A 14957-nucleotide genomic window follows, 5' to 3' on the forward strand; every position below is an offset into this window, starting at 1 on the left:
AGTGGTATTTTCCTGCAAAAAACAAAGGCCTTCAGTACTTTTTGCTACCATCCCAGATATTCTCAAACTACTGCATGCAATGGACATTCTAATCTTCTTGCTCTTCACACACTTTGGAAGTCTGTATCTGTATCATTTACTAAAAAGTCCAATATATGGCTGTGGTGTTAACACAGCCACATGCACACAAAAAGGAAATGACCGTGAGCTGTCTTTAGCCTGTTGATGAGTTGCAGGGCATTCCCGACCTCACTGGTGCACGCTAACAAACAGCCATGAGCTCATGGGGTGTAAATAGCCCGGTGGGAGGGCCGATGCAGGACAGCTGGGGTATATAATGGAGAGAAGTCCTGTGTAATATCCCAAACTCCCTGATAGAACCCGAAGAAGAAACTCTGGGAACTCTCCTTTCTCACACTTCACCGGAGCCTAAAGATCTCAAGCCTGACAGAGGGAATCTGCAGCCCAGAAACAAGGAGGCTACGATACACAACGCTCACTTGTAAACAAAGTCAAGTATTTGTCAAGAACTGCCCTCCAACGCTGACATGATGTCCCAGCATGCAGCCTTGACCAGCCTGTTCGGCGATGACCCGTTCTTCAGCCAGGAACGGCTGCTCTGGCCGCTGCGTCACGAGGCCCTCTCCTCGCTACAGCAAGACTTCTTCAACCAGAGAGCCAAGCTGGCCGACAGCCTCCTGAGGGAGCTCGATGAGCCCCACCTGCTCAAACTTCGTCAGTTGCCCCTCATTTCCTCCACTTTGGCGAGGTATGTACAGTAACTGTGTGTCCCAGTGGTGGATGCACCTGACTGGTTATGTTTTAGAGCATTTTCAAACTTAGAGTTGGTTTGCTCTGGTCCAAGGGGATGAGTTGGTAAAGCTGAGGAGTTTGGTTGTATGTATGTTTGGTTTCTTTAAGCGAATCAAAAATAGAGAATGTGTGAGAATGTTCTCAGCTCGTTAAATGTTGGATGGTTAGACGTGTCTGTGGCGGCAGAGAGAAAGTACATACATGAAGAAAATTGTCGCCCAGGCAGTGGACTTGTTTTGAGTCCAGATCAGACCTTGATTTATTATCTGACTAGCTGCTGGCAACTGTTTATTTCACTCTTTCGCAGCCTAGTACATTTAGCTCAAACTTATAGATGGGTCAGATCCAGGTCAGATCCTGTTCCCACCACAACCGAACCGCTCCGGAAGGTCTCTGTGGTGATGTGTCTACAAACGAGTAATAGCTGTGCTCGGGTCTGCCCAAACAAATTGTCCCAAGAGGGGAAATGAACCAGAGTTTAATTCAACCTGCTGTGAATAACTGGTTTGAAAACGCCCTCAGACACCAGCGGAGTCATCGAGCTGATTCTGATCCAGATTCTGATTCTCTTTCAGGCTGAGGGAAGGTAAAGATCAGCAGAGAGAGACTCTCAGCACAGAGCTGCACAAGGACGCTCAGCAGGCCACAGAGAGCAACACGGACCTCCTGGTGACCCTAGATGCTCGCGGTTATGCCCCCAATGACATCACCGTCAAACTGGAGGGGCGGAGCCTGGCGGTGGTGGCCATGAAGCAGGGCGGAGCAGAAGAGAGCCAGTCCAGCTCCTCCACCTCCGCCTCCGCCTCCTTCTGCTCCTCGGCCTCGTCCCAGATGGGATTCGTCCAGAAGATCGACCTGCCCGCTCACCTGGATCTGTCCGGCCTCTCCTGTTCCCTGATGGATGACGGACAGCTGCGCATCCACGCCCCTGTGGCCAAGCAGCCAATCAGTGAGGAGCGCCAGGTGCCCATTCGGTTCAGGACGTCGCTGGAATTTCCCGTCACCAAGACAGAAGAGGAACACACAGACTAATGCACACACGACACACACTGTCTGAATGAAAACAAATTTGTTAATAACTAAATATAAATGTGCCCATACGCACACACACATCCACTAAAAGACTGTCTTTAATGAGTAAAGTTTACCAGTACTAAATGAAATGAATATTTATTTTATAATTATTTGCAATTTGTATACACTGTTGAAATAAAGTGTTTGATTTATTATATGAGTAGAGTGGTGTCTGCAGGGATTTATTAAATAAATAGATAATTTACTGCTTTTGTTATGGACATTTGTGACCACACGATGGTGCCAGCAACCAACTAAACACAGAGGATGGATAAGGAGGAGAGAATGAGAGAGACAGAAAGCGGGAGGAAGGAAAAGAGAAGAGTCCTAAATGCTAGCATTATGTTTAACTCCCCTCGGGTGACTAAATTAGTAACTTTAAAAGGTTCCAGTGACATTTGGTTTCCTGGGGAGCAGGTGACAAACAAAAGCAGAAGTTTACTGTTTTATCCTAGTCCTGGCCGGAGGGTGTCACGACAGAGAGGAGACGGAATAAAGGCAAGGGGAAAATCAGGGGAGGCACCAGGAGGAGAGAAGAGAACCACAGACTCAGTTCACCCAAATTCACAAAGGGAAAAAATGTTCTTTCTTATCTCTAGTGGTATCCAGCCACGCAAATAGTTTCGGTTTTATCTGTTGGCATGCCAATACAGGTAAATGGAATTTCATTTGTGATGCTCAACATACAGAAAGATTTACAGCAGTGTTCCTGTTTCTCTGGATAGGTGATAGAACATGCTGTTAAAATTTTTAACAGGGACATATTTCTTTAGAGAGAACCAGACCTTGTGAAAGCTGGTAGCAGTATATTCTGGGAATTATCCAGCAGCACTGATCTTTGAAAAACATGCTGTCTTTGATTTATTCATTTATTAAAAAGAGATTTCAGTGTAGTGACACTGCACAAACACAATTCCATCGATCTCCATGGCATTGCAGAGCACTTGGAGACAGATATCTAAAAACATGGGTTAATAAAACTAAAGCTCTTTCCATTTCTAAATACCACTTGAGGTTAAGTTAGAATTTATGTTTTCTGGGCATTATGTTTTTGTTTTGTTGTAATTTGGTTAACTGACCGTTTAAGGACATTTTCCCATTGTGCCGTTGCAGTAATGAGAAGAATGGGTAATTAGGTGTCACAGCTCCATGATGCTAATGTATAAACAAGTACATTTCACAGTACATTAGAAAACACTAATCACTTGACCAGCAGGGCCAAGCACCACTTGCATCCACAGCATCAAACTGCGACCACAGGGCCGCCATGCTGTCTGGCCAATGTTATTTTCTTATGCGCTGCTTATGCAGCTATGGAAACGCTGCCAATATCAAATTTACCAACATTGCAAAGCTGTTTTTCCAAAGATATGATGTTTTATCCAATAAAAAGTTCTTTTGAGTATGCTTGTAAATCCAGCTCATTGCCTGCCGTTTCATAAATCAAGAAACTGTATATACTGAAATTCTTTCTTGGATGCAAACGCATTCTCTTATGATTGTGTTTTATTTTATTTATTTGCCAGTTTTTCATATATTATCACATCGTATGTAATTTGGACAAAAGGTTTGGATTAAAGATTTGCACAAAAGTATAATTGGTTTATATATTGGTATAATCAGTATAAATTAGTAAATAAAAGAATGCATCGCCTTTCATTACTCTTTGTTTACACTCTCCAAACCCTTTTGTTTCTATTACTATCAGAAAGTTTTTATTTGGACTGAAGATTTCTTTCTTTCTGTCTGTATGCCTCTCCCTCCCACCAACTCTGTCTCTCCTCAAATTTTCCGTAATTGTCCTCCCAGATTGAAATGTCTTCACAGGCTCTACAGGGCTTTGTTGTGTGTAGGTGTGTGTGATTGTGACTGTGCATGTATTTGTGTTATTTGTGTTTGTATGTGCGCAAGTCCTTGCATTGCTACAGTCGTAAGGACCAAATGTGCTCACACGTGTACAATGACGTCCTCCAGAGTGGGGGCTTTTTGCTGCTTAACAAGTAATACAGATGCAAGTGTATATGTGTGTGTGTGCGCGAGTGTGGAGAAAAGCGTGCAAGACTTGCAAATGTTGATCCCTTGGCATTGCTGCGATGATCTGTGACACACTGCGGGAAATCACTGCACATTTTCCATGGCGACAGTTATGAGGTCATAATGATGATGGATTCTCCAGCCCAGTGAGGTGGGAAACTTTGTTTCTCCTGGACATAGGTGTCCACTTTTCTCCTCCACAGGGGGAGGAAGCTGGCAGCCAGTTCACTAAACATACAAAACTCTCATTTCAATAATTTGATTTGTGCCAGTGTGTGCTCCAGTATGAGCTTTTCTGTTGGTTGATTTCCTACCAAATGTGAAAAACCGTCTTTGCTTAGAGTGACGTAAGCAGCAAGGGCATGCTGTCAAATATGTAAGAATAAACTGGCTTTATACTGTTAGTTTTAACTACAGAAAGTCCTACTCAATTTACCTACCTATCAACTTATATTGGTGACATCTATAATCAGTAGTAGCAGTTGTGGGACAAAGTCATTGGGCCTTGTGTAACAACATTTTCCTATTCTTATCCAAACTTTTTTTCTATTTCCTACGAGGTTTGTTTGTTTGAGTGTTCCGAGTCAGATTCAGGAAACTCTGCACAAACTCCTCGTTTCAACCTGATCCCTGCCTTCTGTTCATGAGTGTTCAAGAGATGTGATCGTATTTTAGGGGGAAGGTTCATTCACAAAAAATGTCACCCAAGAATAAAAAAAAGAAATTAAAATTGTGGAGTCTGAGGTGTGGCTTTCAGTCATCAACAGACAAAAAAACACCCCAATAAAAATGGTGATGGTATATATGGGCCCATAACGAAAACAAATACAGTTGTCAACATAGAGCTGTACTGTGATGGAGGTCAGGTCAGCTTTTTTATATCTATGTAGCCACCATGTGCATATTTAAAACCCTGGTGCTCTTTTTAAAATAAAGCAGCTAGAAACACAAAAAAGTCAGTTTCAACTAACTTTTTAGCATTAGCATTAGCTATCTAGCTAGCTACAGCTGATAATATCTCCTTGCCTCATTTCAGCCATCAAAACAGGCAGTTGTCGACTAGAAACGAAAGCCTCCTTTTATTTACTTCTGTGTAAAATTGAGATGCCATTGTTTAAAAATTTTGGAGTTGGAAAACTGCCTCCGTCATTTTTTAACTGGATGTTCAGTCCTGCATCGTTCTGTGCTAGAATGGGAAGCTGGAAAGACAACGTAACAGTAAGGTGCACAGGATTTAGTGAACCGTCTTTAAAAATAAAAGCGTTCAATTTCCTGGAGTAAAAGTAATACTTCTGCTTCTGTTATAGCACATCTTTAATCCTTTAATATAGAAATTAAAGTAAGGACATACTGTGTCAGCACACAGAGGGAGAGAGGCGCGGCACAATAAGTTAGTAATATGTTGTGTAGCTCTGGGCTGTTACGTTTTTACTTCACAACAGCACTGGTTTATGGAGCGGTAAGTGATTCATCCTGCAGCCTTAATTTTATGATCTCTTCAGGTATTCCAATAAGACAAGCAGGCCATCATTCTAACTCTTACATCATAGTGTGTCCCTCTACAACAAACTGCCAAAATCTGATTGATGAGTTAAATAAACATTAGATCCTAGCCTGGAGGATATCTTCATGGCATTCTCAAGAATGATGATTCCACAGCGCTGGTAGGGTTAGATGTGGCTTTAATTGCAGTACTGTGTGGGATACTCTAACACTGCCCGGGTTATCTATGTGATTCCCACTGGGCCACTCATGTAAAGTGGATAGGCTTTTGTCAGCTAATGAGGCTAGGTGAGTCATTTTGGATCAAGATGTCCCCCAAATGGCATTAGAGTTATGCCAGCTGATTCATCAAAGATGACAAATGCAGCATCATGTACTGTCACCTTTGCCACATTTGTAAAATAAATGTAAACAAGCAAATCTACTTCTACTGGCGCTTGAGTAGCATTTGACTTTTACTATGTATGACTGCCTTACACTGCAAAACAAGAGCCATTTATTCTAATACTATGGCTGAAGCCAGCATTCTCTTTGTGGGTTGGAGTCTATTCAAGAATTCAGGGGGTAGAAGGCAGAAAAACACCACAGTCATACAACAAATGATGATGTCGCTTTTAGCAAAAAAAGTAGCATTTATTGATTCAAAAGGTTTGGAATCTCAAAGGTACCCTCAATTTTTTGATAATTAGTAGCACACTGGAGCAAAGGTGTCACAAGTGAGTCCTCATTTTAAAATCATGGAAAAGCAATGGCTAACGCAGTGAACATTCCTGCCATTAGTTTCATGCTGTTCCATTGTTCAACAGCTGGTGGCAGTAATATGCAAATAAACGTCAATGCGCACCGCAAAGATAAGCACAAAGCGTTTTCATGAGTAATACTGAATGTAAACATAACATTTGTTTGTTTCTGAGAAAACTCCATAGAGCATCTTTAAGTTGTTTTGTATTTAGTTGCTGCTCTGCCTGAGGTGGACAGCCTGTGGGCCAGCAACACGTCCAAACTATCAAATGGATTCCTCCCTTGTGGTCACTTCAGTTGTTTTAACTTGTCCCTGAGGCCTGTACTGTGAAGAGCGTTTAACCTTATCAGATTCAACTTGGTTGTGTGTGTTTACATAAAAGGGACACAGTTTTTTCATAATGGCTCGTGCTCCATATTTTTCCCCAGAAGAATGCGCGATGATGATGTCAGGATTTGAGGAGTGCAAAGAAATCTTATCGTCCAAATCTAACACTGCCTGGGACATTGAGGCAGAGAATATAGGCTGTATAAATATGTAGCCTAATGTATATACCTTTACATAAATGCATACATAATTAATTTCAGTATATAATAAATACATTAGCCTCCGAATCGTGCGCCTGTCTCTGCCTGTGCAGGGTCCTGCCTCGCCTGCCACAGCAACCCTTTTCTGCCAAGAAGTTGATTAATTCGGCACATTTAGTTGCCTCTTGTGCCAACATATTTTTCTTCTTAATTATTATTTTTTCGGCACCATACATTTCTTTTTCTTCTTTCTCTCTTTTCGCCACATTTACCATCTCTGTCGCGCTTATCACACAAACCAGAGTACATTTGTGAGTAACTTCACAGTGTTAGGTAGGTAGGTATGTAGGTTTATTGTCACAATGTAACAAGTTATATAGTGAAATTGTGTTTTGTAACTCCCTTCTGCTACATAGCAGACTATCTTATAGTTAATAAACTATCTTCAGTGAAGCAGTGTTGAGGATGAATTAGTTTAAGAGTCTGATAGCTTGGGGGGAAAGCTGCTCTGCAGTCTGGTGGTGTGGCAGCAGAAACGTCTACATCTCTTCCCAGAAGGCAGCAGGGTGAACAGGCTGTGGCTGGGTGGGTACTGTCCTTTATTATCCTTTGGGCTCTGTAGACACCTTACCGATATCACTGGTGTTCGGGAGATGGGTACCAATGATCTTTGAGCAGTGAATCACCTGCTGTTCTGGTTGTATATTCTCTTTTTGGTCTTATGGACTCTTTTATTTGTAATAGACTGACAGGTAAAGTTGCAACTCAGTATTATGGCCATTGTAGGTTTAAAATAATAAAGAGTCAGGTGAGACGGATAGTGAGCCAAGAAAAAACTGTGACTATAATGACAATAATCAATTTTTTTACTTGTAGATTTGTGATTTTTCTGACCAGCTGAGGACAAAGCGTTGATCATTTCTGACAAATATATGGCATTTTTAATCTAGGCTCTAGGCTAAGGATTAACTCAATGTCTCAGTTTTTAATATCACTTGACACTATGTCTATCCCACTGTCTCTTTCCTTTGTCTCTTCCCCTTAGTGTATTTTACTCACTTTCCTCTTGTGTTGCCTTTAAGGTGTTGCTGCTCTTGCCATTGCCTGGATTTTTTATTTATTTCTTCGTCGAAGAGGTCAACACGTGTGCGCAGGATACGGGAAGATCGATGCTTGAAATTAGCTTTATTGATCGGAAGAAAGGCTACCAAACGGCAAAACCCTGGGGCTCCTTGTACACGTCTTTACAGCTCTCTCATTTCTCTGTGGTTTCTGTCTTTTTTTGAGAATTTTTTCCAACTTTTTTTTTACCTGGCTGTTACCTGCCTTTGTCAACCCCCTCTCCTCCTCTGTCTGTTTCATCGCTCATTCTGTCTGCATTTCTCACCATCCAACTGACAACGGCTAACCTTTAAGGACCCTTGGGACTCTTCTGTCTTCAGCCTTCTTTTGCAAACACACAAATACACAGACTTGGCTAGCTTTCCATGACAGCGTTAAAGCTGTTTCTGACACATCATAAATATGAGGAGTAGTCTGTATTATGTTGGGCACAGCCGCATGCCCAGGGGAAAAACATGGTCTTACATCTGCACAACTGGTACCTCAGACCTCAGTGCTGATGTCAAGATAACGACTGACAGTATCAGCTGGGAAAATGTCAACAGCTTTATGTAATTTTGAAACAACAACAACAACAACAATAATAATATTCTATCCCTCATCCATTTTCTGCCACTTATCCAGGTCTCAGTCACAAAGTTGCAAGCTAAACAAGGAAGTGCAAATGTCCTTTTAACTAATCATGTCCTCCAGATCTACAGTACCTTGGCTGTTCCCACAGGCTGTGGCTGGGGCAGTTACTGTCTTTTAGTATACTTTGGGCTCTGCACAGGCACCTCAGTCCTCAAACCCCCATATCCCTAATTCTTGGGTACCAATGATCTTCTGACCTGCTGCAGAGCCCTCCAGTCCTGGGCCGTGCACATCCCATGCCAGTTTGTGATGTTTCCAGTCAACACACTTTTTATTGCTCCTTTGTAAAAGTTAAAAAGAATTCTCTGTGATGCTGATTCCCCAAACCTAAAACTGTTCACCTGCTCCACCTCAGCCCCACTGTTGTAGTCAGGGGTTTGTGTCCACCTGCTTTATCCTAAAATCAGGTTGCAGGCTTCCTGCTTCCTGCTTTCTGCATGTTTTTGCTCGACACCCACTGTTACAATTATTATTATTAGTCCTATTATTATTATTATTATTATTATTATTATTATTATATTAATTATCATTAATATTACTATAATTATCAATACCATGATTCATTATCTGTCTTTTACTTTTTTTGAATTACTATGTGGCTATTGTGTGGGCTGCCCCTCCTGGTCACGATTCTGCTCTAAGGGAGTTTTTCTTTGCCTCTGTTGCCAATTGCTTACTCATGGTTGGAATTGTTGGGTCACTATTGTAAAGAGTACAGTCTAGACCTGCTCTATGCGAAGAGTAAAGAGATAACTGTTGTTATGAATTGGCACTATATAACTTACACTGAATTTGAATTCAATAGAAAGAAGGAATCTTGGCGGTTTCCTGATCAGAAATCCCTCTACCTCTTCAGTGTGAACAAGCAGTAGTCCTACCCCACTGTCTTGCTGAATGTCTGAGCTCCTTACCCGATCTCAAACGGTGATCACACACAAAGAAAACTAATTTCGGCCTCCTTGATCCACCCAAATCTACACAAAGCTCATGACGATAGATGATGATAACGGTGCACATTTTTGGTCTCTCCTGGAAAGCATTCATTGTGTTGCACTTGTTTGCACACAAACAATGAGAGAAGTAATTGTGTAAAGACTGATGAAGGAGAGCTAAAGGGTTACTTTCTCAGCTCCACTTCTTCGGAAAGCTAATGATTTTGCCCGACTTAGCTCCCCCAATTCCGAAGCCAGGACGAGGGTTAAAGTCAAGGCCCCTTGACCTCAACCCTTGTTGGATAACTAAGACCTGGGTGACTGAGAACCTTCACAAACACATCTATGTTATTCCACAGATGAAAATAGTTCCTAATAAAGGCACTGTTTAGTATTGTTTGAGTAACATTTGCTAAAAGCTACAGTGTCCAGCTGTTTAATGTTCTGTTATATTAAAGCCGTACATGAAGTATGTTTCCTTTCAGTGTTTTTGTCTTTAACATGTATAGTACTTTTCGTTTAGCGCATGTGTTGCTTATTGTTGAGATGCTTATATTAAAAGAGGCTAAGAGAGACTGTGATAGCATCACATTGTTAATCAACAGGAACAGATAATGCAGTTAGCAGAGAGATGGAATTCCATTTCCTGCATGGTGGTGGAAAGGAAAACAAAAGTGTAATAATATGGCTATGAAATTTGAGCTCATTAATCGTAGCCACAATATCATCTGCAGTTATGTTTAATAAAGGGGTTGAGGCATGTTTTTTCGACACATTATTGGGATTTAGACTTGAACATGCTTTAGACAGATGCACACGTCAGGCAATCGCATGCACGCAAAAATATACAATAAGAGGCAAAGTGAGAGTACACACACACTGAGGCACATACACACACTCATAGCAGGGTCCATTAGAGTGATGTGTTGTTTTTGGTGCTGATACGGCTGGTTATCAGTAAAGTCTGGCTGTCATATTGTCCTGACAGAGCGGAGATACAGAAGAATCACAGACTTAAATAAACACTGAGAGGCTCCTGAACATTGAGACAGGAGATGGGTTTTAAAAGCATTTGTGTGTGTGTATATGTATGTATGTTTTTGTTCTTGTTCTTTGTGAGTGTATGCACATGCTTACTTATTTGTCAAGATCTCTGAATTTATAGTGCCTGTTAGCTTTATTTGTAAATGTGTGTGTTCTGAGGTGACGCTGAGTGACGTGCAGTGGCAGAAACAGCGCTGTGTGCTTTATCAGAGCTGGTTAAATGTTTCCTGCCACTCTCCTTCCCCGCTTTCAGCGAGTAACCTTTACAAGGCTGCTGTTGATACAATCAGACACAACCACACAGGCGCACTGACATGATCTTTCTCAGCTGGGGTTTTTTCTTACTAATATGTACAGAGGGGTGACAAATTAAAGAGAAAACAAACTTGAGGGGTCTGAGAATGCATTCAGGCTGCCACGAGCCTCCGGAGCAGCTTCAGTGCTCCTTGCCAAGTCTGTGGAACTCTATTGAAGGGTACACCATTCCTCCACAAGACAGTCCATCATTTATACTGTATGTACCACCTTTATTTAATCAGGTCATCTCATTGAGATCAAGATTGCTTTTGAAAGACATACCTGAGTACAGCAGACATAAAGAAACACAAACATAGCCAGTAATAACATATAAGGACATATAACATCAGAGTCAGTCACAGAAATCTCTAAATTGATGTAAAGATGATTGTTTATATTATATCATTTGGTCTTATCCAGATGTGGGTGGAGAGCATTGTCTTACACGTTGGTTCAGAATCATCCAAAGGTGTTCAAATGGGTTGCGATGAATTGTAAAGGCCGTCACACTTTGTTCAAATCATTTCCATTCTCTCCAAACCAGTAAAAGTATGGGACAGTTTACTCACAACCTGCCAACCAGAAGTGTTCTTCATACATGTCATGTTGAGGGTTATCTGTATTATTTAACCTGTTTTGTGTGTTTCAAGAAAATGCAAGTTATCTTTTTAGGAATGGCAATGTTGGTCAAGATGTCCACAGGTTGTGTCTAGATTGAAATATCTCAACAATCTTGGTTTGATTGCTGTATAAATTTATAATAATAATAATAATAATAATAATAATAATAAGCTTTATTTATATAACACTTATCAAACAAACAAACAAAGTGCTTCTCAACAAATCACACATAAAATACAAAAAATAACCACATGGGTCATAAGATACAGGGGGATAAAATACACAATGAAAGAACCATGATCACAATAGAGTATAGCGAATATGTTCAGTAGGACATAAGGAAAGATAAGACCAGGAAACAGAGTGATAAAAATTGTAGGGCAACAATATTAAAACGACTGGCAGCTCAGATAAAATCTGGATATGCTGTCCGGTAAAAGTACGTTTTTAAAATAGATTTAAAAGAAGAGGCCGACTTTTTGCATCTGTAACATTTGATATTTCGATATTTCTAATGTGGTAAAAGCTGGACTGGACAAGCTTATAAACATGATGCTCAAAACATAAATTACTATTGAACAAAACGCCAAGATTTCTTGCAACAGGCTTCAAATGTTGTAGCAGGTCGCCAGAAGAGAGCAGAATTTGATTGCAGAGATGTTGAGGACCCATAACCAGGATTTCTGTTTTATTGGAGTTAAGTTGTAGAAAGTTATTTGACCTCCAATTTTTTATGTCGGTATGGCAGTCCTGTAATGAGCTCAGCATACTAAGGTCAGTGGGCTGTACAAGTAGGTATAACTGTGTATCATCCGCATAACAATGGAAGTTAACACCATGCCTGCGTATGACATCACCCAGAGGGAGCATATATATATAGAAAACAAAATAGGTCCAAGGATTGACCCCTGAGGCACACCGTAGTTTATGGTTGAAAAGGACAACTTAAAATTATTTATAGAGACACAAAACTTCCTATTGGATAAGTATGAAGCAAACCAATTCAGTGCAGTACCAGATACCCACACCCAGTGCCTCAGTCTGTTCAACAGGATGCCATGATCAATGGTGTCAAAGGCAGCACTTAAATCCAGCAAAACCAGTATAGAACATATGCCTGCATCAGCGTTCATTAGGAGGTAATTTGTAACTTTCAAGAGTGCTGTCTCAGTACTGTGATGCTCACAGAAGCCAGACTGGAACTTTTCAAAGATAAAAGTTGGAGCTGCTAAGAAGCCATCTTTTCAAGGGTTTTTGAAAGAAAAGGCAGTTTAGAGATTTGGCGGCCCTTGTCAAGGATTTTGGGGTCAAGGCTAGTTTTTTTAGGACAGTTTGGACACATGACACTCTTGCATCTTTTACCAAACTATTGTACGAAATAGTAACTCTTTCATGGCTGTGAAGTGGAACTGGAGACCTGATTTTTTCCATCTTCGTTCTGGTTTTCTACATTCTAGTTTGCAGCCATGGTGATGAGTTTGGCCAGACACATGTTGAGGGAAATTAAAAGAATGAATGATACTTAAAAAATTAAGAGCTGGGAGATTTGAAGACTCGTCAATGTGCAAATTAAAATCACCACAAATAAGAATTCTATTCTCATATAAAACAAAATCAGATAAAAATACAGGGAATTCTAGCAGGAAGGGACCAGCTGGTTTGGGGGGGTGGTAGATGACAGCAATTACGATCGGTGAGGGGCCACCAAGTTTGAGTGAAAGCACTTCAAAAGTAAGAGTAATTATTACACGCAATTTGAGTGCATTTAATGTGCTTTCTAAAAACAGCTACAAGGCCACCCCCACAGCCACACTCCCTGGGGTGGCTAAAGCAGTCCTAATCCGGGGGGGACACAGTTCAACAAGCGGACTATGATCACCAGGAGGTAGCCAAGACTCAGCTAGAAACACAAAGTCTAAGTCAGAAGAAGAGATAAAACCATTTAGAATAATAGTTTTGTTTGAGAGGGATCTAACATTTAGAAGTTCACAGTCCTAATTAAGTTATTACTATTGCTGAAATGAATGTGTCTGTCTCGTTTAACAGGCCTATGTGAAGTCAGTACAGGCATTTAGGAATGCATGCAACTTGTGATTTCCAGAGCATGAATCCTATTGACTTCCTGAAGGACAGGAAGCAGCATGTGAAGCTGGGAAAACATGGCACCACCCTTATTGGGCTCATCTCAGGTGGGGACGAGTCCGCCTACAGGTGGGAGATGGACCATCTGGTGACCTGGTGCAGCCAGAACAGTCTGGAGCTCAACGCTCTGAAGACCGTGGAGATGGTCGTGGACTTCAGAAAGAGCACAGCCCCACCCTCCCCCGTCATCCTGTGTGACTCCCCAGTCACCACTGTGGACTCCTTCCGCTTCCTGGGCAGCATCATCTCCCAGGACCTCAAGTGGGAGCTGAACATCACCTCCCTCACCAAGAAGGCCCAGCAGAGGATGAACTTCCTGCGGCAGCTGAAGACGTTCAGCCTGCCAAATACAATGATGGTGCACTTCTACACTGCCATCACTGAGTCCATCCTCACCTCCTCCATCACCATCTGGTACGCTGCTGCCACTGCCACGGACAAGGGCAGGCTGCAGCGTATCATTCACTCTGCAGAGAAGGTGATTGGCTGCAATCTTCCTTCTCTTCAGGACCTGTAGGCCTCGAGGACTCTGAGGCGAGCAGGAAAGCTTGCAGCTGACCCCTCCCACCCCGGACACAAACTGTTTCAGACTCTCCCCTCTGGCAAGTGGCTGATGCACATGTATATATATCTGTAACATTGTTCTTCTATTCCATATTTATATATTTCTACATTTATTTATGTTGACTGTATGTTTGTCTACTTGTAGCACCTTATCACCACAGCAAATTCCTCGTATGTGTAAAACACGACTTGGCAATAAAGCTCCTTCTGTTTCTGAAATCAAAAACCAAATGAAAATATTTATCAAATGAAATTTCCCAATGCCTGGCTGGATTGGCACAAAATTTGGTACAGACACTCGTGTTTCCCAATGTATCCTAATGAAACATAGCATAATTTCAACTAGGAAAACTATGCCACTCATTCATTTATGTTTCTCTCTCTCTCTCTCTGTCCCTCTTCTCCAACTTCTTTGTAATCAGAATGGGCATTTACTCCTCTCTGCTGTTGTCAGCTGCCATTTCAGTGTGAATCGCCATCATTGCATTTGTCTGTCAGAAGCTCTGTCACCAGTTGTCATTTTTATCCAGTTTCTTTTACAAGCCACATTTTAAGCTACACTTTTAGATCTGGTGGTTTTATGTTTTAATCAAGGTAAAATATTTTACTCTTCAGACTTTGGGATCCTAAGTTAATTTAGAGGCTTGAGAGGCTGATCAAAAGGCTGCTACCTTGTATGTATCCAATACCAGTACTATACCAGATCAATGCAGTGGGGTCCTAATCTGAGCCTGTGTATTACTACCCAAGTTAGTTGTTACTGGCTAAAAATACCTCCTCTCTAGCAACAACTTGCTACAAAAATATTGCCTATTACTTTTAGTGTACGCCAGCATGCTCCACATACCCCAGTGGATTCCAAGCTATCCAGTCTGAGATTCAAACTCCATTCTATGGAGATCTGGTTGA

General features: G+C 41.4%; 1 protein-coding gene across 1 annotated transcript; it reads left to right on the forward strand.

Annotated features, from left to right (window-relative positions):
* Nucleotides 1-359: 359 nt before the first annotated feature.
* Nucleotides 360-2042, forward strand: hspb9 (heat shock protein, alpha-crystallin-related, 9). Its single transcript, XM_046070938.1, has 2 exons — nt 360-769; nt 1389-2042. The coding sequence occupies exons 1-2, from the start codon at nt 549-551 to the stop codon at nt 1843-1845; spliced, it is 678 nt and encodes a 225-aa protein (XP_045926894.1). The 5' UTR covers nt 360-548; the 3' UTR covers nt 1846-2042.
* The last annotated feature ends 12915 nt before the right edge of the window (nt 2043-14957 follow it).

The sequence above is a fragment of the Micropterus dolomieu genome, linkage group LG02 (genome assembly GCF_021292245.1).
Source record: "Micropterus dolomieu isolate WLL.071019.BEF.003 ecotype Adirondacks linkage group LG02, ASM2129224v1, whole genome shotgun sequence".
NCBI classification, from domain to species: Eukaryota; Metazoa; Chordata; class Actinopteri; order Centrarchiformes; family Centrarchidae; genus Micropterus; species Micropterus dolomieu.

What these genes read in the sequence shown, in the direction of transcription:
- hspb9 (XM_046070938.1), top strand. Translation starts at nt 549, where the DNA reads ATGATGTCCCAGCATGCAGCCTTGACCAGCCTGTTCGGCGATGACCCG. An exon ending in ATTTCCTCCACTTTGGCGAG is followed by an intron (nt 770 to 1,388) that starts GTATGTACAGTA and finishes ATTCTCTTTCAG; the next exon opens with GCTGAGGGAAGGTAAAGATC.